The sequence below is a fragment of the Opisthocomus hoazin genome, chromosome 1 (assembly GCF_030867145.1).
Source record: "Opisthocomus hoazin isolate bOpiHoa1 chromosome 1, bOpiHoa1.hap1, whole genome shotgun sequence".
Taxonomy (NCBI): domain Eukaryota; kingdom Metazoa; phylum Chordata; class Aves; order Opisthocomiformes; family Opisthocomidae; genus Opisthocomus; species Opisthocomus hoazin.
Genome location: NC_134414.1, coordinates 101,757,941 through 101,784,501, shown reverse-complemented (window position 1 = coordinate 101,784,501; position 26,561 = coordinate 101,757,941). Strand labels below are relative to the sequence as shown.

The 26,561-nt window shown below is 44.5% G+C and overlaps 1 protein-coding gene across 3 annotated transcripts; it reads left to right on the top strand.

Annotated features, from left to right (window-relative positions):
- Positions 1-1,481: 1,481 nt before the first annotated feature.
- Positions 1,482-26,372, top strand: NDP (norrin cystine knot growth factor NDP). 3 transcript variants are annotated; one of them, XR_012765066.1, is made up of 4 exons: positions 2,366-2,680; positions 13,082-13,436; positions 20,586-25,246; positions 26,300-26,372. XR_012765066.1 is itself a non-coding variant. In XM_075430912.1 (3 exons), the coding sequence occupies exons 2-3, from the start codon at positions 13,263-13,265 to the stop codon at positions 20,811-20,813; spliced, it is 402 nt and encodes a 133-aa protein (XP_075287027.1). In that variant the 5' UTR covers positions 1,482-1,608; positions 13,082-13,262; the 3' UTR covers positions 20,814-26,017. The 3 variants fall into 3 exon arrangements, 2 of the variants coding, with proteins under 2 accessions (XP_075287027.1, XP_075287012.1); XM_075430912.1 differs by lacking the exons at positions 2,366-2,680; positions 26,300-26,372 and adding an exon at positions 1,482-1,608 and having other exon boundaries at positions 20,586-26,017; XM_075430897.1 differs by lacking the exon at positions 26,300-26,372 and having other exon boundaries at positions 20,586-26,017.
- Positions 26,373-26,561: the final 189 nt, after the last annotated feature.

The following is a 26,561-nucleotide window of genomic DNA, read 5'->3' as shown; positions in this document are numbered from 1 at the left end:
TGGTACTGACTTATGAGGCAAAACAATGTAAACACTGAATATGAGGGAAAAAAACATGCAGCAAAACTCACAACCTGAGAATCTCAGTCCTAAGTAGACCATTTGTTTATCCCACTTGCAAAACCTGGCTCTGCAGCAAAGCAAGCCAAAGAATGTCTCCTTTATTGTTTCCATGATGCTTACTCATCTACAAGCCATTCCCCTTTTAGAATATTCTATTTTTAAGGCTTAATTTCCATCTGTTCTTTGATCTTATACCACATAAGACATTTAGCTAATAACATCATCCATCAAATACCAACTTTCCTTTAGAGTTCAAACACAATCGACACAGGACCCCGTCCATCTGCTGGCCAGTGCCTCTGAACAGATCCAGCTTGTGAATGGCCAGCTATGTCGCCTATTTTTTAATTAACTAGACAGGGTCTGTGCATCCTGTAACACTGCAGGATGATGATGGAGGCACTCCACAGGAAAGTGAAACGTGCTTCTCCGGGGAAGCAGAGAAGAGGGTCTGGTGCATCCAGAGCTGCAATGTGCTTGTTGGAATTCAGGTTTTCCAGTGGATGGAGTCTGCCTTCAGCCCCTCATGGAATTAATATTTGCATAAAAGATGCAATATTTATACAAAAGGTTTGAAGGAGAATCGTTTTCAAACTTCACATTCTTTGGACAAAGCAGAAAGATAATGTTCGTTTGAAATCTTAAATAGCTGTGCTTCTGTGAGCAAACTTCTGAGTTTGAGCGAAACTTCAGAATTTCAGAGCAGCTTATCTGAAGCACTGGAATTGCAGATTTGCAGACAAGTATTTATACAGAAAATGCTTGTCTTCTTGCCCAACTGGAGAGCCAGGGCATGTCAGATGATATAGGTGACCAATTGTAGTGAAGCAGCGCAGCTTGAGTTAAGGATATCTGAGATCAATCACAGTTAAAGAAAAACTAAGAAAAGCCTGTCAGAAAAAAAGGACATTGATGAGTAATCCAGGGAAAAGGTAGTTCTTCTATGAATATTTTCCAAGTGCAAACAGATATCGAATTTTTTAAATCGTTACTTCCAGATTCTTCACTCAGCTCTTTTACCTTTCTTCTCGGCGGTTTGCTTTATCTCGCACACAGTGCATTTGTTTAGGAGGGAATTTAGTTCAAGATTTATATTCCACTGGCTTACATATGCCACAATGTATGCATCTCCAGATCCGAAAAAATAACAACAACAAAAAAAGCGCCTACATTTCCTTCTATTTCCTGGCTTGCCAATAATAAGAAGTCCCTGCAGAGGCGAGCTTGGCTGGTGGTGTTTTGTGATTTCTCAGATAACAAGAGCTTCACATTTCTGTGGAATTCCCATTTGCCAGCGAGCTGCTGCTGCCGCTGCCCTGATTGATATATGACTGCAATGGCACTTTTCCATTTGACATTCCCTCTCTCTCTCTCTCCCTCTCCCTCTCTCTCTTTAACAACAGCCCTAACTTTTGTGTGTTGCAAATATAAAAGGCAAGCCATGTGACAGAGGGACAGAAGAACAAAAGCATTTGTAAGTAACAGGACCTCTTTTTAGCTCTCTGAGGAGTTTGAGGGGAGGAAGAAGCGGTGCATTTTCCAAAGGTAAGCACACAAATAAGAGATTCCTCCAGATTTTTAATATTACATGGATTTAAACTGAGCGCTTAAACCCTTTATCTGACAAACACATGTTCTCCTTGTACCTTTTTTTAAATTAAATGTGTTGATATGGAATCATTACAGTTCTAGTACCCGTGTTTCCTTCTTATGCTTGTATCTTTAACTGTATCTCCTGTCTGAAGGCTGCCTGTACGCAGTCAAATAGGTAGCCCCGTCTGCTTCTGAGCAACTTGGTTAAACATCACTTCTTGTGAGCGTGCCAGGCTCATGTCTGCAGCTCTGCGCTGGTCCTAGCTATACGGCTTTGGAGTGAATGGACGTGCTGGACTCTGCCCTGAATTCATCGAGAGAGCGCTGGTATTGCCAGCACCTTCTTTGTCCCATTACAATAGGGCTCTATGAACACAGGCAAGCCTGCTAGTTTAAAGCTGGACTGTTTACTTTTATCACTACTTATTCATGCTGTTCCCTTGCCAGTCATCTGCCGGAGTGCTTAGAATAATTTGAAACAACAGGCAATATTTATTTCTAGCTTTGTGTGTCACGCTTCACAAGAGCACTCTTCATTTGCGCATTGTTATTTCTTCAAACTTCTGGGAAGATTTACTGTGGACTGGACAGCACTGGTTGTGGATTAGGACAAATTTAATATACACTCTTGATTGGCTGAAACCTGTGAGGAAAGCCATGGTGTTTGCCTTTGCCGTAACGCAGAGGGGTATATTTAGTAGGTAGCCGACCCCGTCAGCGCGACACGTAATGCAGCGTGGCTGTGCAGTCGGTAGCTGACACGGGAGGATGCTGCAGGACCCCGGACCGCCTGCTGAAGGAGAGAGGGAGGCTCTCCTCCTTTGCTGGCAGACCATTTTGCTGTGTATCAGCGTCAGAGGCAGGAGCATAACTGTTCTCTGTGTCTTTGGGACAAAAGAAGAGTTTCACTGTATGAGCCCAGCAGTAAAGTGTCAGTGCAGTGTAACTGTGAGGCGCAGGAATGGACACTGCCCCGAGAGAGGCCAGCTGAGGAAGCAAGCCCCTTCTGCCTGCTAGGATTCAGGTGAGTGAATTAATTCTATAAAAGTTCAAATGAATGGGTCCAGTAGCAGAAAAACAGAGTAGCAAAGCTGAACCACGTGAAGAGCAATCTCGGTACTACATTAGCTAACTGCTGTAGTGTCAGCAAGGCAGGCTCACACAGAGTGTGTGCTGGGGGGGGAGGGGGCTACTGTTCTTGTGTCAAACCTGAGTTTGCAAGACAGTGTATGTGGACTGACTCCTGTGGGACTGTCAGGCAGATTTCTCATCTTACCCCTCAAGTTCATTCGCATTTCTCCCATAGCCTCCCCATAACACATCTTACTTGTTTCTGCCTGGGACAGATGGCATGACAAATAACTTGTTAAGGTTTCTGCAGCTCTTTAAAGATGAAAAAAGTGTTCCCTGTATGCTAAATGTTACTAACCCTTCCTAAAGCCTCGTAACTGTCGTAGTGGCTGAGAGGTGAGACCTCTGCATATTGGAAAAGGACAGGCAAATAATTATTTCAAACCAACAGTGGGCACAAATTCACTTCAAACCAGTTCCTTATTGAAAAGTTATTTTCTAATAGAAGCAACCCAGCTGCCTGGTGGGGTCAATAAATGCGGCTGTAATAATCACAGTGCTATTATTTGCCCCCCCTCAAAAGAACATATACATTTTAGGACCTCTTTTTTTTTTTTCCTTTTGAATTACTGATGATGCTCATGTTTGCTCAGACTGTGGGACCTTACTTGTATTTGTGAGCAGTTATACACATGAATAATTCCCTCGACCTAAATAGAGCTATTTGGTGAGTAATTACTTGCCAGCTTGAATCAGGGGTTCCCAATATATACCTTGTCGTGCTCTTGCTGGCATAATGAAATCTTATTTGCAATACTGGTATTATAGGAAGATGCTTTAAGATTTTCCAGTTAAAAGTAAATGCAGAAGGAACAGATGTTTCAAGTTTACAAAATAAAATGCAATTTGATTTAGTGAAGAGGTATAATTAGGGGCTGCTGCTGCTGACTCTAGTCACAAGCTCAGATCTTTACCTGAAGGTATCCCATGTAGGTTTCCTGGGTTTGCGCAGTGCCTGTTTTTGATCAGATGCATGTACACGGACAATTCCCCCTTGCAGAGCAGGATACATGTTACGGATAGTCTTGTGACAGTTTGCAGTAGCAATACCCCCGGTAGCTACCTACGCATGGCTGATCTCCGCAAAAGCCGTCTGCCCCACTGGAACAACCCCTCATGTGCCATCGAGGCTTGTGATAGCATCTGTGTGTTCTTGCTTGCTTGAGTTGTCAGGATTGCAATCTCTTTTCTTCAGGTGGGAAGGAAGTGAGCCACCTCCTTGGGAGCTGGCATTGATGCCCATGGTGAATCATCTGATAGGGAGTCCTCCTGGAGTCCCCTTCATTCCCCGTTTCCCTTGGGGCCGACTGTGTCCCCTTCCCAGCTTGTCTGCTCTCAGATGCAGTAGGAAGTGCTCCAGGTTGTTCTCGGACCTTGGAGAGAGTTGACTCTCTGTGGTGCAAAGCTTGCATGAAGCCACCGAGACATCTATTTTTGCAACAAGTCTGGCAGATTATTTCTTTAACTGAAAGTAGAAGAAAAATACCTCCCTTTTTTTTCCCAAGTACTGCCATTGTAAATACAATTATAAATATTTGATAGTTGTATTACAAATACTACTAACTCCTCTGCCTCTAATGTCCTACTCAGTACGAGGAGAGACTTGTCTCTACAAGTTTTAGAGAAGTTTTGCTACATGAGACCATGCCACAGTCCCATGTTATTTGAATAACACACCTCCTGAGGGAGGCTGGAAGCGGCCACATCAAAGAAAGACACAGAGACCCCATGGCAGGCAGCTACGGGGTAACTTGCTGTGGCAAAGGATTTTTCCCTAATCCCATCAACTAAACTCTCAGAGTCCTGAGAGTTTATAACCCTTCCAAAAACTCTTTAAAAAAAAAAATCCTTGAAGATGTAACCCTCCCATACATAACAGGTCCTTTTGTGAGCCCAGCTAAACTTTTGTCCTCTGTGATATCTTGTTCCCCTGGATCATTGTCGGTTGTGTAAACATGTATTTCTTTTCATCAGTGTTAAATGTGCAGCCTCTCATCTCCCCTGCCCTTCTATGCGTCCTGGTATCTTGGGATGGGGCGAGTAGCCATGCCCAGATCACCTTTTTTCCTGCTGTCTTGCTCGCCGCTCAACAGCCCTTTCACCGAAACTCAGCTCAATGGCAGGAGAAAGGTTCAGCTGGTGTCAGGTTAGCTCGGGTGCCTGAGTCTCACTGGCCAAGAGAATCCCACTTTGCCCACACTTCTGTGCATGCATATGAAGAGATGCTGCAGTCTCCACTGACTATGATCAGCTGTTATTTCCTTTTTATATGTGTCAGTGTGGAACATATTAAAATTTCTCAGTAGTGGTATGTTAGGAATCCCTCTGATGCCCCACCTCTAACTTAGCAGAACAATAAAAGCAAGGTTGTAGTAAGCCTTTGAGCAGCTGGCCGTCTATATATTCCTTCTTTTTTCACATAATCTAATTCAGACTATTAGCTGGGTAGCAGTGGTACTACCACTTCCAGACACCATCAGTGCTTGTCCTGTTTGCTGGAATTTCATTGCGTGGTATGGAGATCCCTTCTTCCACAGACGAGTGTAGCTTTTCTTCTGGTGTCAGGGTATCAGGCTGCTGATGCTATGGAGACATTGCTCCCAGGAATTCCACCGCATAGCTATTCTTCAGCTTCTCTTTGTTATTTTTCTATTTGCATCCATCATTGTTACAGCTTACGCTTGTCACATTTACGTGCTTATTATTACTGAACTTCAAACTGTGTCGGTCTGGCAGTGCGGAGGCAGCACAGGTTATGTTGCCCTTTAAGACATGTGAGTTGAGGATCTGAGTTAATGCCTCAGCTCTGGTTTGGCAAAGGTTAAGCATACCATGGCAGTGACAATCACATTACTGTCATAGCAGCACGGCTCAAAGAGAGTGGGACCTAGGGCAACGCTGTTCCCCTTGTTAGAAGCCATAAAATTGTTACCATAAGCCAAATATTTAGATTCCCTAATTATTGGAGGCCGAGGTATGGGGATGGTGGTCTGAATTTTGCCTGTGTACAAAAGAAGAGAGATTTTTGCCCCTAGGGTCAGAAAAGAGGGAATATCCCCTTCAATCATGTGCTGTCTCCAGCATGCATGGCACTCTTTGCTGGTCCCAGTGGCAGGGATGTCTTTGCTTAGTGTTAAAGAACAAGAAACCCATTCCTACTCCTGCATCCATTGATAACTGCACTCCTTTATGTTCTCTAGAAAATATGTAAAAGACAGAGAACAAAAACTCCCCACCTGCTTGCAACACACTCCAACAGGTAGAGGACACATGCCCGAATGCCCTAGACCTCTCAGCAACCTGTAACTTGGCCAAGAGTCATTTTGCCTTGTATTGGGTCATAAGACTAAAGTAGAGGTAATTACTGAAGCAGATCCTGTAGCTAATGCTTGGCTGGGAGTATTTTCAGTTCAGCCAGCAGCCACCCTTGCTGGTTTGCCTCCTGAGAGGGATGGTGGCCTTACATAGACAGCTCGGCTCGGCACCTGGTGCTTCACCAAGGAGTGGTCCCCTCCAGCACCCTCTGGATGAGCAACTTGAAAACTGTATTCCTCTCAATTCCGGTCCCAGACTCAATACCATGACTACTCGAATATTCAGTGAGACACAAGAATAAAGAAAAATCCAGGGCTGGCATCACCTCGCCATTAAACGGCTCTACTAGCTCATTAGAGAGAGATCCCATACACGCCCCTAATCAATCTATTTAAAGTTTCCTGGAAGCAGGAAGAGGAAAGAATAAAAATACAAGCGCTCTTTTGTCCGCCAGTAGTTATTCTTTGCGAGTGTATTAAAAACCTTTTCTCCACGTTGGCCTGTACCTGTCTGCTGGCGGGGCGCCAGCTTGCAGTACCCACTAGACTTTGTTGTTTCAACCTCCTAGCAGGAACCGGCTGTTAGCTCCCCCTCTCCCAGCTACCTGAAGGACTGGAAATATTCTTGGAAACTTCAAAAGGAGAGCGAAGCTCAGCCAGCTCAAGTACTGTTCAGCTTAATTTGTTCCACCTCATGCACCGGGTCCCCGCCGCGTGAACACTTGTGGGGGCCTTACTCAAGGTGCCCCATCAAAGCCCAGGGAACCAGTCCCATGCGTGCTCACTCCATGCCTGCTGATGCTCCTCGGGGTCCTTGCAGCAGTGAGTTCTTCCACTATATTTGCTGCAATTACTGTGTTGTTTCCTATGCTTCAAATACCATGGTCTTCCTGTATTTTTAGTCTGCTTACAGTCACAGGTATTCATCCCCTGAAATATTAAAAGACTTAGCGAAGCCTCACAGCTGAAAATGAGGTCCAGGGGCTCCTTTCAACTATCATCAACGTGTTTGACATTTCTGACTGCTCAGAGGTATTGTCCGTTTTCTCCTCTTGGTTTTTATGGGACAGTGCTCTGCAGTTGCTGGCTGACAGGTGGTAGGACAGGGCAGCTTCAGTAGGACCAGAAGATGTGCTTCCCTGCTGTGGACACCAAGATGAAGAGGCTTAAGCACCTTTTTTTGAGTCTGTTTTCCTTTCTACCGCCGTTTTCCTTCCCCTCTCCTCTTGCCCACCAGCTGCCACCAGCTCCAGCCAGGAGTGCCTGTAATTACACTGGCACGTGTACCCTCTGTGCAGGCGCACTCTGCCCTTCAACCTGCTGTGTAATGGGTGGATGGAGCTCCTGTACGGTGGGTGAGAACACTCCCCTCAGTGTCAAAGGGAATAAGCTTTGGCACAGCTGGATGTCAGCAGGGCTGATGCTCATTTAGCACAACAAGGTCCCAGGGAAGCATTTCACTTATTTAGACGTGTCAGGATCTCACTCAAAATATTTTGTTTGGTATTTGCCCTGTCTCGGGAGTGGGAGAAACCTGTGTAAGTGCTGCATGGAGGTGTTTCCCAAACAACTGGAGTTCCCCGTGTTCACCTGCTGCATCCCCGCTGCCACATGGCCGCTCGGTGACTTAGTCAGGTGTTTAGCAAGGCGGCTGCAGAGCAGAGCAAGGGTTTTGACAGCGCATATAGGAGCCCAGCTACTTCACTGCTGGAGCAGAAAAGGCCACAGTAAAATAACTAGATGAGACAACGATTACATTTATTTACAGAGCTAAAACGTACACTGGAGCTGATGAAGTCTCTGAGTTGATTCAACAGAAAGCAGGATCAGGCACAGTGTCTTAGGTCATCTCTCCCACTAGATAACTGTTCTCTTCAATTGCTCAAATGGTCACTTGTACCATTTTGTCCCACAGCATACAGTGCTTCCCAAGAAGTTCCTGGTGATGGTGCAGGTGGTTGCGTGGGCTGGAAGCCACCCGAGTGCTGCGGAGGCTGGAGAGGTCTGGGAACAGACCACGCCACACAGGCGTGGTAAAACACAGGCCACAGGGCTGGAGAGCTGCTCCAGTGGGCTTTAATGTCCCAGCGGACACGTGGCCTTAGAGCGAGACTTGAGGCGTGGACATGCAGAACCACACGTGGCTTTGGGAGAGGGATACCCCTTCACAAGGGTAGCCCTGGCAGGAGGGCAGGCCCGCTGCTGCTGCTGTCTGGGAGCTGTGGTTGAGCATGGGGCAGCTCTGTACACAGGGGCCCCCAGCTGACAGCCCAGCTGAGGCCTCGGCAGCTCATTGCAGGAGCAGAAATGGTGGTTTCTGAAGTTCCCCAAGAGCTCAGACCTGTCAGTCAGAAATACCAGCGATGGGTCACCGTGCTAGCACCGTGGCCAGGCAGTGGCAGCAGCATGGACACCGCAATGCTACCCCATGCCGGGGGCTGGGGGACTGTGGGTCGGCTCCAGCGCAGATCTCTCCTCCCACCCTTCCCATCCCCAGCCGCTTTCATGGACCTTCTCATGGCAGTGGGGAGTTTAACCCTGCAGAACAAACCCCGGTGTAACCTGAGGGTGTAGCTTGCCCAACATAGTCATTTCCACTCCACTCCAGATCTTGGAGTGCAAAGCCCCCAGATCCTCATTTTTCTGGCCCAAATGTTTCCAGGTTAGATAAAGATCTCGAGAAATCCATTTTGGATTCATAAATATCTTGGTGACATTTTTACCAGAATAGCAGCGGCAAACTACACGCACACAGGCATATACATATGTGTGGTTAGCGACACTTTTTCAGGGCTGGAGTTTGGAGAAACTGAGTAGTCTTGTAACTCTTCTGTTTACATAACAAATTCAGAATGAGTGAACCACATGGTAGGATCCAAGTAATTGTGTTTACTGAATATACACAGCATGCAAGGCCAGGCTTAGTTATATATACACGCGGCTGCTCCAATGGGATTTTGGCAGAGTCTGAAACATAAAAGGCATTAAGTGACTTGAATTGTACCCTCATCGCCAAGCAGGAGTCTCAAACATGGAAAATGCACAGCAGACAAAGGCCAAGCTGAACATACGTGCATGCCTAATTCAGGAGGGTCAAAAGCGGAGAACAGCTAAGTAGAAGTACACCGTAAAAGAGCTTTTCCATTGCTCCCTTCCTACCTTCCAGGGTAAAAGCAGTGCAGATCCAATAGACCTTTGGAGAATTGCTCAGCTCTCTATTTTTTCCAAGATACATAGCAAAAAGGGAATTGCTGTTTACGTTCTCACAAAGTGACTGGCTAAATAATTCCAGATGATGGAATTTTCTTCTGTCCTTAAAGCAAAACAAAATCCTAACCTTCACCACTCTCTAAATGATACTAGGACTATGATAAGAAATCTTTATTTCAGCATTCAAAAATCAGTTAATAGCAACACAAAGTTGGAAAAATAACCCCAACTGTGCCCCTACATCCATGTGCAATACAGTCATGGATTGTATGTTCATATGGTCTTTCTTCAGGATGTCTTCTATTTTTCCCTGCAGTTTTTAGGTAACAGCTGTAGCAGTTTCAGGTAACAGCTGTAGCGGCTTTCAGCAAGTTACATCTCTTATGAATTCCTGAAAAGTAGTTATATGGAAAGGGCATCGTAAGCCTGTTACTAGCAATGTGTAATGCCCATACCAGCGAATTCTGAAAAAATGGAAAGTAGTGATTTTTCATCCACTGCTAGGCCAAATATTTTTGTAGCCAATTTTCAGTCTGAGAATATGAAGTCACCTTTGCATCTTTTTCTTTACAGGACGTTGTAAAGAGGAAGCATTTTAGCTTCCTTTTTGTTAGCTTGGCAGATGAGCTGGTTACCACAGTTTTTCACACGAAAAGAAACTGAGTTAAAAACAGCTGAAATTGTTGATTTTGATTAAAAAAGTGTGTTTTCCAAATGAAACAAAAGGTCGTCATAAGTACAGCTATAATGATTAATGCTTACAGATGTACTTGCTTCTGGTTTTGGACAGAAGGGTAGAGTAGAAGCTACATATGTCACACCTGATATTATGTACTGCCTAGGATTCTATGATTTCAGACAGCATTTTGAGAAGTATACAACCTTTTTTTTTTAAAAAAAGAATGCTAATTTAAAGTGAAATGCCATTGCACAATATCAGCTGGAAATGGAAAATGTCATGTACCTGAGTGAAAATATTTAGACTTTTTTATGCAATCAAAAATCTACATACGAACTTCTATATGTTTAAATGTCCCTGTGAGAATTTTTTCCCATATATCTCAATTATATATGGCATATGTTCTTGCACAGTCTATGTGTATACTTCATATAGGTACGTCAGGAGATACTGGTATGTGCAAATAGCCCGGTGTTGCCTGCAGTCCTGCTTCCAATAGCTACACACTCGTTTTGCCAGTATGTCTATCAACAACTGCACAGAGTTTTTTCACAAAAAATGGGTCACATTTACATCCATGGTCTCTCTTTTTACTAACAAATATGTGATAACAGTACTTGTTTCTTGTTTCAAAGTTCTGTTACCAAAGCCTGCTACATTTCTTTGCCAGGGAAGTATCAGGGAAATTATAAAAGATTGCGAAAGTGTTAATACTTTTTGTATTGTGTTGTGCTTATCCTGAAGAAGGTACAGACATCTTCCTTTTCTCACATTTTTCCCTGCTTCTTTCCAGCTTTCTCAGATTGTTTTCATGAGGCGGACTCTATGTCATCCAATTATTTCCTGAAGAAAACTAGAGAGATAAGCCTTTGAAAACCGAGCCAGGGCTCCAGACTTCTCTCACTGTATTAAATCATACTGATCAAAACCATAGAAAGATATAGAAGCACAAAATTAACAGTGGGACAGAGAGAGTGGGAAATAGGGATACCTGGATGTAATATTACATGAGATGAGACCGTCCAATATCAAGTAAATTTATCTGGACAGAGAGGGAATTACTGGGTGTGTAATACTGATTAACTATGTTGGAGAGAGCCCTTGCCAAGCAGCGTGTTTTGGTCAGCCTCTTTATAAAGAAGAATAGGAATGTAGGTAAAAGGTTAAGTATAAAAAAAAAGTGCATCACTCCTCCTGTTAGCTAATCCTTGGGCATCGTCTGCATGAATCAGAGTAGTACAGTTCACTTCTGGGAAGGAGTATGTCCCAGCTCCCATGAGTGAGAGATTTCTCTCTTACCCTGCTGAAATGCTTGGAGAGATATTTATTGACATGAATGAGACTGTGCATAAATGTATCTGAGATGCTAAGTGTTCAGTGTTGTTTAAGCTTCTTATACTGCAAAGACATAGTATTTTTTTAATGCCACATGCACTGAAAAACATTTGTTTGAGGAAAATACACCAGGTTACAGGTCAGACTCCGGGGAAACAAAATACATTGTCTATTAAATCTGCAGTCATATCATTTCTCCTTTCCTACTTAGGCACATGAACAATAGTTTGAAACTCAAAAAAGGCTTTTAAAAATGTCCAGTATACAAAGCATCCCTAATTACGTTTCTTCCCAGCATGAGACTTTGTATGTCACTTCAGTCTGACAAGTCCTGACTCCCAACTTGGATGAACTCTGGAAGTGTTTCTCACTGCTCTGCACTCCTCTCACAAAAGTGTTCGAGCAAGCTATAAAGCATTACACAAATCATCAAGTGCTCTGGTGGGGAGGCCTCGTCATTTCAGGCTGTTTGGGAGATGAGTATTAGTCGGTTTAGAGCATCGCCAGCAAACAGTTTTGTAAGATGTTTGTATAAGGCAATCATCAGCTCTTTAAATAGGCAAGAGGCTCTAGGGGAGCATTTCTGCATGACCAGAGAACTATTTTATCGTAAGTTTCTTCAGGACGTCCTCACACTTCTAACTCTGCTTATGACTATCCTTTGGTTCACCGGGTTATATTTAGATGGATAATTCACAGCTCTTTCAAGCTGTAGCTGTTTGCAGGAAAAGCAAAATCAAATCATCCATTTGAGACACCCATGTGAGAAGAATCCAGGGGCTGCGATGAAGCAGGTGAGGGAGATGCCCTCCTTTACCTGCTGGTACAGAGCTCTGGGCAGTGTTTTGGGGGTTGTCCTTCACCTGTTTTCTGGGGGATCTCCTGGTCTTCTACATGCACCAGCAATCCAGATGCTTGAGTGGTAATCTGTGTGACTCCACCTGCATATATGTTTTTTCCCAACTGATAGTTGGGATGTACTTTGATATTACGGACTATGGTGTATTTTTCAGATGCTGCTCTTTAATTAGTGGGGAAGAGACTGACACTGAGCAAGTGCAGCCTGATGAGTAGGCAGGTAAAACATGCCCACCCGTGTGCATGTGAGTTTGGTACTCAGGCAGGCAGGGCGGCCAGAGACCTAGGCAGTCCTCCATGCAGTGCAGGTCAGTGCTCAGCAAGCTTGTTGGCATACAGCTATGCTGGTTCCTGGGCTTGGACCATAAGCATGCCTCCATCCTGGGGATGTCCCTTGTCCTTGCAGCACAGCAGCCACAGGAGACCGGCACATAGCCCCTAGATCCAGGGTTTAACCTGTCTCCAGCCCTTCCATGTGTTACCTAGGCCAGAAATTCCAGTCTGTAATGCAGGAGGCAGCCTAGCTTTGCCCCCCTTTGACACTTTGAGTGGATGTGCAGTGCTTTCAATTTGCAGAAATCCCTGATGTGTTACTAATCACCAGTTTTGAGGGGAACCCATTAGAGACATCACCGAGTGGAAAAGATTGGCATTGCACCCCTTGTGATGTTAAAGGTCAAAAGGTTCTCCCCAGTAAAATGATAGAGCAATGCCTGAAGTAACAAGGCCTTGACATCTGCTTCCTAATGCCATATAGTCTACCTACTGTGGCTATGATGCTCACTCAGAGAGTATATTTTGGCTAGCAAAAATCCTGTGTGCCTTAACATTATTTATGTCTGTTTTTCTCCAGAGCTCTTCTTGGTCAGGTTTGTGATTTATCTTGTTTTTATTCCAGCTACGCAGGAGATTCTTTGACGGATTACAATCTCCGAAAACTCCAACTCGAGAAGAAGAATGACAGCTAAGAGACTTAAACCAGACTTTTCACCATCCTGGAAAGGAACTGGCTGTCCGTATCTGGAGTTTTTTTAATACTCTACCTCCCTCTGCTGTTATCAGTGAGAAGTTCCTCGACAATGGGAAAACATGTACTTGCGGCTTCGATTTCCATGCTCTCGCTCTTGGCAATGATGGGAGACACAGACAGTAAAACGGACAGTTCCTTCATGATCGACTCCGACCCCAGCCGCTGTATGAGGCATCACTATGTCGACTCCATCAGCCATCCCCTCTACAAGTGTAGCTCAAAGGTAAGGACCTTCCTCAACCCTTCGCAGCAGGGTGCTGTGTCGGCAGAGTTGTTAAAATGAGCCATTTTGAGTAATTTTTCTCTGCACAAATTTCTTATTACCAAAATCCAGCTGCAGAGGCATAGAGGTGTAGAAACAACTGAGCGCATACATCAGAACTGGGGCTGGAGAGAAAGGCTCTTGAGTCTCTTTTCACCTTTTCAAAAGGAGAAACACAGCATGATGGTAAAGCAAACATGCAGTAAATGGTTAGCTTCAAAGGAGCACATTGGGGTCTCAGCCACCAGCACCAAGTAGATGGACCAGTTTTGAAGTTCAGACCATCCCAGTCACCCCCTCCTTCAAGCGAGTGTTTAATCCAGAGTATGGAAACTTACAACTTTGGAGGTCGAGTACTGAGATAAAGAATCAAGCTGTAAAATGGTAATAAAAAAAGAATGTGAAAAACATTGCTAATGTTTTTCCCCATTTGGTTTCAAGGCCTTTGTTTTCATGCAGAATGACAATTGGATATTACTGTAGGGCTTAGGAGCAGAAAGAAAAACAAGATTGCCTTTCATTTGAGATTTGAAGCCTGAAAAATTTTGTGTCAGAATGGTTTAGTAGCCCGCACATGTAGCCTACAGTCATTTATTTCACTGTGTGGAGAAAAAGAATGGGGAAAAACAATGGGAAAATCCTTACTGTTCCCATCCATCTTGTCCTAATTTCTTGCGGCTGAGTTAACCCCGTGCCTATTCAGATGTACAGTCTCCGCCTGGCCCATCCCTGTGCCCCACAGAAAGTGGCTTTGCCTTATGCACCCACATCCCTGGATTAACAGAACATCTGCCAGCAGCAATGCTTTCACCAGCCCTGTGCTGGGTAAGAGAGTGATGGGAGGCGGGTGGGAGATCGGAGGCTTTCGCCCTGCTGCTCTTGAGTTCGAACAGTAAAATCGTGCATTACTTGCGACTGAAGAAAGATCTTTTGCTTCGCTCTTAGCCTAGACTAGATCTTCTTACCATCCAGGAAACATCCAGAATCAGCAGACAGAGCTGCAGAGATGCATCTGTTTGTGCAAAATTGGTTTTATTGCAGTTGACTCCAGTGTAAGGCAAAGGTGAAAAGTGTGGGTGGTTTCTACATCCTGGCAGGGGGGTGCTAGCAGCCCTCCCCTCCCATGGCAATTCATACCACCGATTACACCTGAGAAGCCATGGCTACCACGATGATTTTGTCCAGGAGGGCAATGCTGCACCCGACTGGCCCTCGTTCTCGGCTCCCTGTGCTGCCAGAGGGCAGAAGGAGCTGTGGTGTGTAACACAGGCAAGATGGCAGGTGGCCCTCAGAGGCCCTTTGGTCTCCAGGTTTGGGTAGGATCCCCCTTTGCCCCTCTACATACAGAAGAGCAAATGAGTAACAAGTGGTGATTTCGCTAGTGTGGTGAGAAACGCAGAGTATAACTGTCCTGGCACGGTGCCTCAGTCAAAAAAGGATAAACATAACAGGTCCCAGACTAGCCCCAGAGGCAATTCAGTCCTGGAGGATGAAGGATGGGGCTTCTCTGGCCCAGGGCCAAAGGGTTGACACCTCCTGGTCTCTCCTTTCCCAAGGGCCATCATCTACCCACCACCGTTTCCTGGCTGCAGCAGGTTCTCACAGCATGTCTTTGCCTTCGTTTGGCCGCACATCACTGCCAGCTCTCCAGCGGCCACTGCCACAGCCAAGCCTTTCTGTCCCTGGGCCAGCTGGGCACTCACCCTGAGGCTGCTGCCCCTGCAGTCCCAGTCCCGCAGCTCCACACATTCCTGCCTGCCCGCAGTCAGCCCTTGCCTCACCTCTGGCCATGATTTTCTGCTGTGCTCAGGACATTGCTTCCTACACAGCCAAGGGAGGGAAGGAAGGAAGGAAGGAAGGAAGGAAGGAAGGAAGGAAGGAAGGAAGGAAGGAAGGAAGGAAGGAAGGAAGGAAGGAAGGAAGGAAGGAAGGAAGGAAGGAAAGAAGGAAGGAAGGAAGGAAGAAAGGAAGGAAGGAAGGAAGGAAGGAAGGAAGGAAGGAAGGAAGGAAGGAAGGAAGGAAGGAAGGAAGGAAGGAAGGAAGGAAGGAAGGAAGGAAGGAAGGAAGGAAGGAAGGAAGGAAGGAAGGAAGGAAGGAAGGAAGGAAACCCACCACCAACTCAATTTCTTAGCATCCCTGATGACAAAGAAAAGCAATCAGGCTTTTAGGAGTGGGACTGATGGAAATGAGAACACAGAATGCATTGTAATGAAAACCATATTATTTCAAAACTCATCTTTGAGAAAAAAGCTGTTGACATAAACATATGTAACTCTGACTACAAAAATGTCAGTGACTTTTTTTAAATCAAGTCTTTAATAGAAATCATGTTTGAAAATATTATCACATCTCCTGGCTTCCCAAAGAGTTTTTAAACAATACTGCAAGTTGTATGGAATTTCTCATGAAGTGGAAAATGAAATGAAAACAGTTTCCATACAAAGTGAAATAATTTTGGCATTTCCTAGAAAACTTGTCTCTGTTTGTTAAATTGGGCTTTTTTTTTTAAATTCTCAGGGATCTGAATCATCGTGCTAGACATACGGCTTCTGTTCTGGATCTAGAACATAAACACAGACCAATATTATATTTGCTAATGAAAATTAGATGTAATCTCTGTTCCTATATATATTGTGATGAAATATAAACAAGTCAAAAAAAGGAAGGTTCTGTTGGAGTAGCTGAGGGAACTGTGGTACTTCTTGTTTCCACTGAGTTTCCATTGTGGAGCTTGGACTGACAATCGGTGTCAGGAAGAGACTTTGCCCTTTTTTGGCATGATATATTGGTTCCACTGAGCCATCCTTTTTCACTCTGCATGTTTTCCCTTTTAGTGCAGCATAGAATTACAGAAGTTAAAAATGGCTTCAGAAATTGCACAACATATTACGTTTGCTGTCCATCTTGGTTAAAAAAGGATTATGTCCACTGTGCTTCTCTGTGGATGTTGCCAATTGCACCCACACGGGAAGTAGTTTTGTTACATTTGGAAACATCCATCTAATATAATTTAATCATTAAAATCCCTCTTGCTTGTGACCTCAGACAGATGTTGAAAACAGGTTTCCAAAGCTTTCAGAAACGTAGTCCATTACAGTAACAGAATGTATAAGGGAGACACAAAAGAGGGATGGAAGAAGGTCATTTGTTCCTGAAAAACAGTGTTTCCTTTGACTTCAAGGAAATGTTTGTGTCAGCTCTTGAGGTATTGCCTTTCCTGACCATATTGGATTCTACCTGACCTCTATCACGGAGACCCACTGGCTCTCCATGTGCTGGATCACCTCGCTGCTGCAACTAGAGCCTCCTAAATCATGGTATTGCCTGTCACAAGGGCTTCCTCCAGATGTGCCAGAAGAGCGCTACCACTGACAGCCTCGCAGTAAAGAATCCAGCCCTGAGAGACACAGACCAGATGAAGAAAGATTTAGCAAATGTTTGAAGACATCTGGTCATGAGGTAGCTCAGGAGGTTTTCAGCAAAGCCTGCTTGCAGCCAGGCCATGGATACTGTGTGAAAGCCTGTTCTCGTGCATCTCAGCCCATCTGCTTTTGGGCCTCAGCTTGTTGCCGGAGAGGAGTACAAACACTGTTAATATCAAACCAGTTCACAACTTCTGAATTTCCAGAATACAGCTCAAAAGATCAGAGCCAAACATTGCCTCACATTCAGGTTGCTTTCTTTTGTGGCTGTCCAGATACCTATGAGACTGGTGACTTTAGGTAAGAAAATCTGTTTTTCCCTAGCTGCTCATACACTTGAGACCTCCCGCAGTTCCCACGCTGTAGCGCGCTGTGCTTCCGGATCCAGCATTGCAAGGTGACACGCACGGCCTCACATGCACAGGGGACGTGGGGAGACAAGAGGCACACGTATCAGGTTATAAAATACCCACACGTTTTTACTATATATACACCCACTGTATTACTGTGCTATGCCATCATAGCATTACTAATTATTTAGGCGATAATCTCTATTGCGCTATAGTATACAATGCAATAAGCAGCTGGTGCGATTGACTAAATGGCAAAGCAAAGCTTTTAAAGTATATGCTATTTCCAGCTCATTTGCACACCTGCCAAAATCCACTGGTGCTGTCCTGGATTTATGAGGAGGGGAAGGTTAAATGTTGCTTAGGACTTCAGGTCAGCCCAGAAGTTTAGCAAGCTATTAAAATGGGAAATCTGCAAATTTTTTATGTCGCAAGTTTGACTTGATGCCCATGGTGCTGCGCCATTTGTAAAAATGTACACTGTCATCCAAAACTAGGGCATAAACCCAACACTGTGTAATTTTACATCATATGACTACTGACCACACTCACAAAAAACTAAGTAGCCAGCAAAATTTGAGATTACAATTTGAGAATAAAACATATTTTTAAAGACAAGCCTTGCTATGCAATTATAAATGCAGCTGCACATTGAAGAAATATTGACTGTTTATGCATTAGAAAGCTTGTTGTTCATAAGAAACGTATTCAGACACTGATACTGGCACATCAAATAATTCGGCCCTATAATTACGCCGTTGCATTGTAGTCCTTAGTCCTATTCCTCGGGGGTTGGTTTGGTTTTTTCCCTGGCATTTCTGAAAGTACCTGCAGATGCAGGAGCAGATGCATGCCGTAAAAAATCCTTAGGGTAACAGTACCAGAAATGACTAACTGTTCCAGCTCCAGAAGCATCAATCGTTAGAAGTCATCTCCACCATACAGCAATGTGTGCTGTCACATTTGGGCTGAAATCACAGAACCATAGAAATGTGGATTGGAAGGGACTCTGGAGGGTCTCTGAACCTCCCAAAAAGCAACTTGTGGCCATTGCACGTCCCCTGTTGCCACTACTGAGGAGTGTTTGGCTTCGTTGTCCTTGTCCTTGTAACTCCCCTTCCAGCAGTTGCCAACAGCTGTTGGATTGTGCCTCACTCTCCTCTTCAGCTGAGGGCATGGGACTAGCCTGTGACAGAGCCTGCACACAGTCTGGTGAACTGGTCAAAGTGGGAGACCTAATATGAGCTGTCCAGATCCTGGGAAGGAAACTAACTTTTTAAAATGTCCCAATCCGCTGTCTTTCCTTTGCAACACAGGAAAGATTAGATACCTGTGTAGCTCTTCACCAGCTGCCTGCCTGTCACTACGGGAAGTGAGTTTTGTTTACCAGGGGACAAAAGTGGATCTTTATCCGTCAGTAAAGTGTTGATAGCACTGTAACAATTGTCCCTTTCCCCGTTCTCATATACACAAAAGACACTGGTATTAAGGAGCTTGACACAGCTGACATATCTAAAGCCAGGATGTGGCTCAATAGTACACTGAAGTTTTTTTCCCACCTTATCACTACCAACAGCTGAAGTGGATTTGCTTATGAATAGGCAGCATCACAGGAAGGAGACCATAAAATTATGCTACAAATCATGAAGAACGTTAAATTTATCGGAGAGCCAGAAGAACCCATGTCTTAATTAAACCAAGGATCAAGATGGTACCAACCCTTAATCATCAACTCATGAAGACATCTTCCTTGAGACCTGTCTGTGCTGACTGAAGTATACTTGTTAATATATTAATACATTTCCAAGCAAACAACTTAGCATTCAAATACTCTGGAAGAGTCATTTTTGAGTACTGTACAAAGTATGTGCTTTATGGATGATCAGTGCCTTTCCCATGGACACAGGCAGTGCTGCTATTTCGTACTTTATACTAGGAATATTCTCTCTGTCTTTCATCTTTCCTCAAGACTCTGACTAAAGAGAAGATTAAACATTTGATATACCTGCTTGCAAGACTTGGAGATTTGCAGAATCACGTGTAGTGAAAGAAGCTCAGAAGTGTTTAATGTTGTAAAATATTTGCTGTCACATTTGTAGTTATCCTTTTAGATTCTCTGGAAAAAACATGAGATATGGGTAGCATGGTTAAAATGTGATATTCTTCCTGGGTAATAGGATACACTTACAACTGTTTTACTGGCTACTTTCTCACTTCTGCCACATTTTGACCTTGTTGGGACGATACAATAAGTTGATTCTGAAGTTTGTGCCGGTTAATGTGAAATAGCTGATCTGGGCTTCAATAATATTTCAGTCTCTGTGAATGTGTAAGAGTTTGTTTAAACTTGTTCAACACTTATCAAGGAGATAACAGCTGTTTCTACCCACATGGTTTCCTGAGCTTTAGAAGATCCTTTTACTTTCCACATTTTCTATAGGGCTTAAGAGACTCCATCCATAGCATCTGCTCAACAAGGTGTTGTTGGGAAGGGAAGTAGGTGACTCCTCACGGACTTTGCTTCCTTAGTGCCTCCTGTTGTGCAAGTTATCTTGCTCTGGTCACAGCTCAGTTGGTGAACTCAGAGGAAGAAGAACCATGGAGCCTGCACCACTTTTGGAAAACCTCACTAGTGAATCCTCATGTTTGGTAACGAGTTCATCTTGTTTACATTTTCACTGCCTTATGCTATGCAGTGCATATATTTTACAGATACAACTGATGCAATTACAAGTATACGCACACACACATATAGTTGCAAATGCATATTCAAGGTGATGTTTGGAGGGAGATATAAATTTACTTCTTTAGAAGCAATAAACCGAGAATATTCTTTATATTTCTATTTTATATATTAATATATCTAAGCACCTGAGACATGGACTGAGAACCAGTTCTGCTGATCTAGCATATACACTCAAAACGTTGGAAAACATCCAACTGAAGTATCAGTCTGGACGATGATTTAAGGGCTTGGCCACCACAAACCTGGGGTCAGCAAGTCACAGTCACAGTCACCGTGCCTGGAAAGCAGCACTGGCTGTGATCATTTCGAGCCCCAGGTCAGCTTTCAGAAAGCCGTGGGCCTTATCAGTGTCAGTGCCCAGGACTCCAGGAGGAGACTCTCTTTTCCTCCTGCCCGCGTTACCTTCCCTGGTATCTCAGGCACAGCTCAGGGGCAAGGCACTGCGTAGGGCTGGATGCCCTTGGTGAGGTGGGGAGATGCAGTAGGTGAAGGAAGACCAGCCAGACTGGAATGAGGTACCCACCTGCCAGTGTTGGCTGCGTGCTGGCAGCCGTGGGGACATGTTTCCTAACCCGTCTCTCTTCTTTCGCAGATGGTGCTGCTGGCTCGCTGTGAAGGGCGCTGCAGCCAGACATCGCGCTCGGAGCCCATGGTTTCTTTCAGCACAGTCCTGAAGCAGCCTTTCCGCTCTACCTGCCACTGCTGCCGGCCCCAGACCTCCAAGTTGAAGGCCATGCGGTTGCGATGTTCCGGGGGCATGCGGCTCACTGCCACCTACCGCTACATCCTCTCCTGCCACTGTGAGGAGTGCAATTCATAGGGATGTACCCACCACGGCAGTGCAGGGACTGGGATGCTGCTGCTGGGCAAGGCTCCCAAGAAGCAACCCAAGGTGAGGCTGATGCTCCCAGCACAAGACTGCAGTGAGAACAGGACTAAACAGGCTGGATTGCATCTGAGAGCTGAAGAGTAAAATACCCTGGGGCCCTGGATGGTGCCGGTACCAAAGCGTGGGTTGTGACGGAGGCGAACGCAAGAGGACTTGTTTTTAAGAAGCCTTTCTTTTTTTCTGAAAGGATATTTTTGTGAGCTTCTTCTTTTTCAGGCTCAGCTCTGACTACAGAGAGGTGCTTTTACTTTAGGCCAAGGGCAGCAGGGGCAAAGAGAGGAAGGTCAGCCGGATGACAGCACCGCGCTCTGGAATTTGGCATTCGGACAGAAGACGGGCATTAGTTCCCACGTACAGGGCATTAGTTGCCACATATGACCTCTTAACCTAACAATTTATTCTCAGTCTCCTAGTTATATTTGCCTTCAAAACAAACTGTGTTGTTGGCAAGGGTTATCTGTTACTGATCTAGCAGCCAAGCGCTGGATAACTTTAACTGTGGTTTAGCAGAAATTACAAATAAATCATTAAAAAGTAAACTGGATATGAAATGTAGAGCTGGGACTACCCAGCTCTAGCCAGCTGAAGTGATTATTTGCAGCTTGCAGCATCACAGTTCAGTGGTTGAGCAACTCCTGAGAAGTGAAAGGTCATGAGACTCATTATTCCTCTCTACAAGCCTGGAAACGTGACACATCACGTCTGTCACAAAATCCATTATTCAAACACTGAAAACTAATCAAAGATTAAATTGACACATACTAAATGGAATCTTTTCTTAACTTGGGTAGACCTTTTGATATATAGAGCCAGAGCCACCAGAATAATGACCAAACCTAGCACTTATTTTCATCTATGGCTCTGAGGCCATTGAGTGAGTACCATCTTGCCTTTTAAAGACAGGCAATCCCAGACACCGGGGAATCACAATGATGTGCCCACAGGAAGTTTAAGGCAGAGTCTGAGTCCCAGCATTATCCCCTGGACCACAAAGACTGTGTTTCAATTTGTCTAATGATCTGGTACCTGGGGCCCTTGTTGGCTCACCATCCAGCTTGATAACTGCTTGGGGAATTGTACAGCATACTTTGTGCACACACAAAGCTGTCAGAGGCTGTGGTGGGGTTAGCGCCGGCCCAGACCTCACCTGTACCTGAAGCAGGGGTAGCCAGTGCTACTCTGCTAGGAGCAAGTAAAGCCATAAACTGCTTTCCCCTGTGGGACCATTGCAGAAAGAAATGCTCCAAGGAACAATGAATTGCAGGGATTGATAGAGTCAAAGGATCTCAAAATAGCAAAGGATCCCAAGTTTCAGAATGGTATTTGTAGAGAGACTCTGTCCCTCCTCCATTAACATGAGATTTCAGGAGTGTTCAGTCATCGTATCTTGTGACTGAAAGGGAACAGCCAACACATTAGAGTTCTTACCCCCTTAAATGACAGTATATCCAGTCAGTCAGCAGTATGACTGGAATGTTCACATAAACCTGGGTAAACCATTTTTTGACAGAAGTCATGAAGGTGTCAGGAGCATCTTTGCTGTGTAAGGATTCATAGTCAGTGCAGTTTCTACCCCTCGGCAGCAGCCGCGTGCGTAGTCCCACAGCTATTCTCTGGGACAGGCTGGAGCGGCTCCCCTGCACAGCAACATCTGATGGGGCCCATGGTGTGGAGGGGAAGTCCTTCCCGAGCCCAGCGTTCGGCCCCCCTGTGCAGCTCATCCAGTCTGTCCACACCAAATGCCATACGCAGCAGCTCAGGGATGCACACTGGCACTGCAGTGGATCCCCAAGGACTGCCAGGGAGGGAGGTCGTCCTGTGGTCTACACGGGAGTTACTGCGGCTGCTTGGGCAGAGCCAGGTTCCTTTGCCACTGCCTCCTCATGGCGTGTACGTACGGGATGTGAAGGCAGGCAGGTGACAGCCTTGTGAGCCACATCCTGGAGCTGGATGGTTGTCAGTCAGAAGTGGAAAACAACAGGGGTCAAGCACACCCACAGATGCTGGTTAGAGAGGTTCGTGGTACATAGGAAGGACCGTCTACGAGATGACTTGCAGATGGCCAATTTTCAACAACACAGAGCTGTAGGCAAACAAAAGGGTGAATGAAACTGTTAGAAGCTGGCAGGTTCAGATTAAAATGTCAAAACCGGGAGTCATGAGCTCCGGTGAGCTCATTAGACACCACTCGTTGTTTCACCACTGTCAGTCATTCTTTTCACATCTGATGCATGGCCTGAACATCACAGGGTAAGCGATGGGAGCGTGAGCTGGGCATTATCACCAGACTACTTTCTATCAAAGATCATATGCGTGTCCCTTTTCCAATCTCTTTCAACTTCCAGCATCCAAAAATCCTGTTATCCAAAAAAGCACTACCCCCTACTGTTAATTATATATAGAAAATTCCAGTCCTTATCTGAAACATTAGCAATACCTTTGACAACCAAATAACTATACTGCAAAATATGCATGACCTCTAAGCGTGGGTATAGACTGCTGCACGCAAGCAATGCTATGCAGTTATTTAAGGAATGGGGAATGTTTTAAGGGTAGCTGCTATATCCAGCATCATCGCCCTGCCCTGGGTCGCGCTGCCACTGGCCTTCTCTGCTGGTGCAAAATGGGACGATGGGAGGTTGTGACACAAAATTTGGGTGACGATTTGCAGTGCTTCTGCATGCCTGTGGGATGTGGCAGAGCAGTGTGGACCTGATACCAGTCTTCTGGTGAGGAGAGAGGAGGGGCTTGAGCAGAGACTATGCCTGGGCCTATTTAGAAAAAAAACAGAATAGTTATAATGAGAGAAAAGCTTGTCTGGTATTTATTCCCGCATCCCCTCACTATCACAGTGCCAGAGCTATAATGGCTCAAAACGGTCTTAAGGAAGATATTCATGTTTCAACAAAAGTTTTTTTTTCCCTTTCACACCCCACATTCCTTCCAATTTTGCTTGATTCCTTTAATGAAATCATCGCCTTGTGACCACAAAGGCTGTTGCCAGGCATAAATGTTGAGGTGAATTCAACATTATCTGATTTAACTGTTGAGTTGACTAAATGCATGGAAGGAATAAAACAGAAATGGGAAGGACAAGGCAAAACATACTTGTAAACAGCTAGAAATGGATATTAAACAATGAATCCAACTTTCAAATTCTCCTTTTGGCCTTGTCAGGCAATCTTCATATTAACATTTAAGAAAAGGTAGAGCTATTCTTCAAAACCAAATGCCCCAAAGTCTGGTATAAATCCTTGTTTTGATACCTTTTAATCCATATTTTAGGCAACTCAGTGTTGAATGAAGCACACAAGCACTACCTGTGTCAAAATTCAGGAGGCATATTGAAGCAAAAGAAAATGAGGATTCAGGCAAAAACTACAGGATTTGGCTCATGGTGAGAAAGAGTCTAAATGGTGCTGGGAGATGAAATGGCTTCCTCATTTCTTAGCCTGACACCACTCTGGATACTTTAGCTCTGTTTTTCAAGTCAAACTACCATGTAAGCACTTCTTAGATTGAACAGGAGAAAAGACAATGTCTAGTTGTCCAGAAAATGTTGTGCATCTTTTTCCTTGCTGAAGAATACTCTCGCTAGGACTTGAATGAGATGGCTTTCTCCTTTTTTCCCTTTACTGTACTTCACCCTTCAGGCATCATCTTCCCTCACAAAAAGGCTGGTTCTGCTGTGACCATCCTGTGGTTTGCTCAAGATACAGAATTTTGATTGTCACCACCCTATGCCCTCTTTTCTTTTGATTGGGTTTCTGAGCCCAGCTTCGTTTACTTTTGAAAGCCATCTGTCTCAGCAGTGGTGGTATGATTCAGCTGGAGTGACTGCACTCATGGACACCAGAGGGAAACACTAGACCTTTGCTGGTACCCTTTGCTTGCTAGAAAAGCCTTATAATGCCACTGCATTTTGTGCCTATCAGAAATAATCTGTGAGTTCCCAGAATAAACAAGCCCATGACCCTGCAAATTTTAATTATTCAGCTCCCAGCTTAACTGGGACTGTTAAGTGCTTGAAGATGCATAGATACAAAAAAGGTTTGCTGGTTCAAGCCTTATACAAATCTTTAAACTGAAGAACTCACTGCTTTCTTGGAGTTGTCGCCACTGACTCTCCTTACACCCACCTTACCCTCTGAGCTTGGAGACTTCCATCAGACAAGAGGTACTGAGCCCGGCTGTCTCCTGGTGGCCTTCAGCAGGGATTTTGTAAACTACTCTCACAGCACTCATGGCAACAACGGAGAGGTGAAGTTCGCTGGCATCCATGGTCCACCACAGCCTGTGCTGGGCCTCAGCTGAGACCTGTTCACCAAACCCTTGCACATCTGCCATGAAGCCCTGAAACTCAGGTAGGACTGTGTAGCTTGCAGCCAGAATATTTTTGTGAAAGAGAGAAAAAGAAAAGATGAGAGGTTATTGTCTCACAGGTATAGTCTGATGTTCTACTGCTTTATGTGTCTAACCTCTGTTCTTAGGATCTGATGTGACAAAAGCGAGATCCCTGAGCTCCCTTCTGTGGGTAGAGTGGTTTTTCAGTGCCTAGTCCTACATGTTTAAAGATGGTAGTTTCTCACTGAATTTGTCTGAAACAGGATTAAGCCCTTCTAGGAGTTCTGTTTAGCAGGGATTTTTTCCTCTGAATTGGGCCATAAGTACTTTTGAGAAGTCCAATGCCATTAAAAAAATCAGTGTGAGGGTGTGTGTGTGTGTGGGGGGTGAGTCTTATTTGTAGTTATTTAAAATACAAGGGCTGTGGAAAAAGAAAAAAAAAATTATATCTAGGGCAAAAATGACTGACAGACTTATAAGATAGGTTGCATTATAGCTAACAGGTATGGAGACAGATACTCTTATGAAAGTGCAGCAGGCTGTGTTGGAAAGCAGCAGATCAGTTAAGTTTGTTGTGTTACACATGTACAAATAAGCTGGTTGGAAATCCAATTATTCAATCTATCCCTTTTATTTTTCAAGCATGGGGTCAAAATATCTACGGATCAAAAGGGAGAGGACAGATAATCACTAGTCTGCAAACTCTGTTAGTAAGCAGGCTAATGCATTGAAAATGGTCCTTGGTGGCTCTGTGATTTGAAGAAGACACTTTATGTACATCAAGATACAAAAGATCAGAGTTTACTAATGAGAATAAATAATCTTGTCTGGCCTGCACCAAGAATGCATATTTCAAAATGTTTTGGTTTGCCTTTTTTAACAGATCATTTGGAAGTGGTCTAGGAATCAAAAATATGTACAAACAGGCAACAGGACATCTATCACTTGTCCGAGTCAGAATTATTGCTTCCTTTGGATGCCAACCAACAGTACAGCCCATTGAAACAAAATTTTAAAAACAATTAATCACATTCCCAAGTAATCTACATATATTTATCTCATTTTCTTTCTAGGAAGAATTAAAGAGCTAATCCCGAGTTAGAGCTGTTTTCATTCGTCTGACAATTGCTATTCCAAGCTCTACACGGACCTCAAGACTTCATAACACAAAAGCTAAAGGAGGTTAGCACTGGTGTTTTGTGGTGTAGACAATCACTGTATAAAAAAGAGGATTAATCTGGGGAGCAGCAGTAAGTGGTATGCCAGGATTCATCTGCCTCAGATCCCTACCTTAAGCACTAGAGACTTTGTCTTTTTGGGTCTAGTCCTGCTTCC

What these genes read in the sequence shown, in the direction of transcription:
- NDP (XM_075430912.1), top strand. Translation starts at nt 13,263, where the DNA reads ATGGGAAAACATGTACTTGCGGCTTCGATTTCCATGCTCTCGCTCTTG. An exon ending in TCTACAAGTGTAGCTCAAAG is followed by an intron (nt 13,437 to 20,585) that starts GTAAGGACCTTC and finishes CTTCTTTCGCAG; the next exon opens with ATGGTGCTGCTGGCTCGCTG.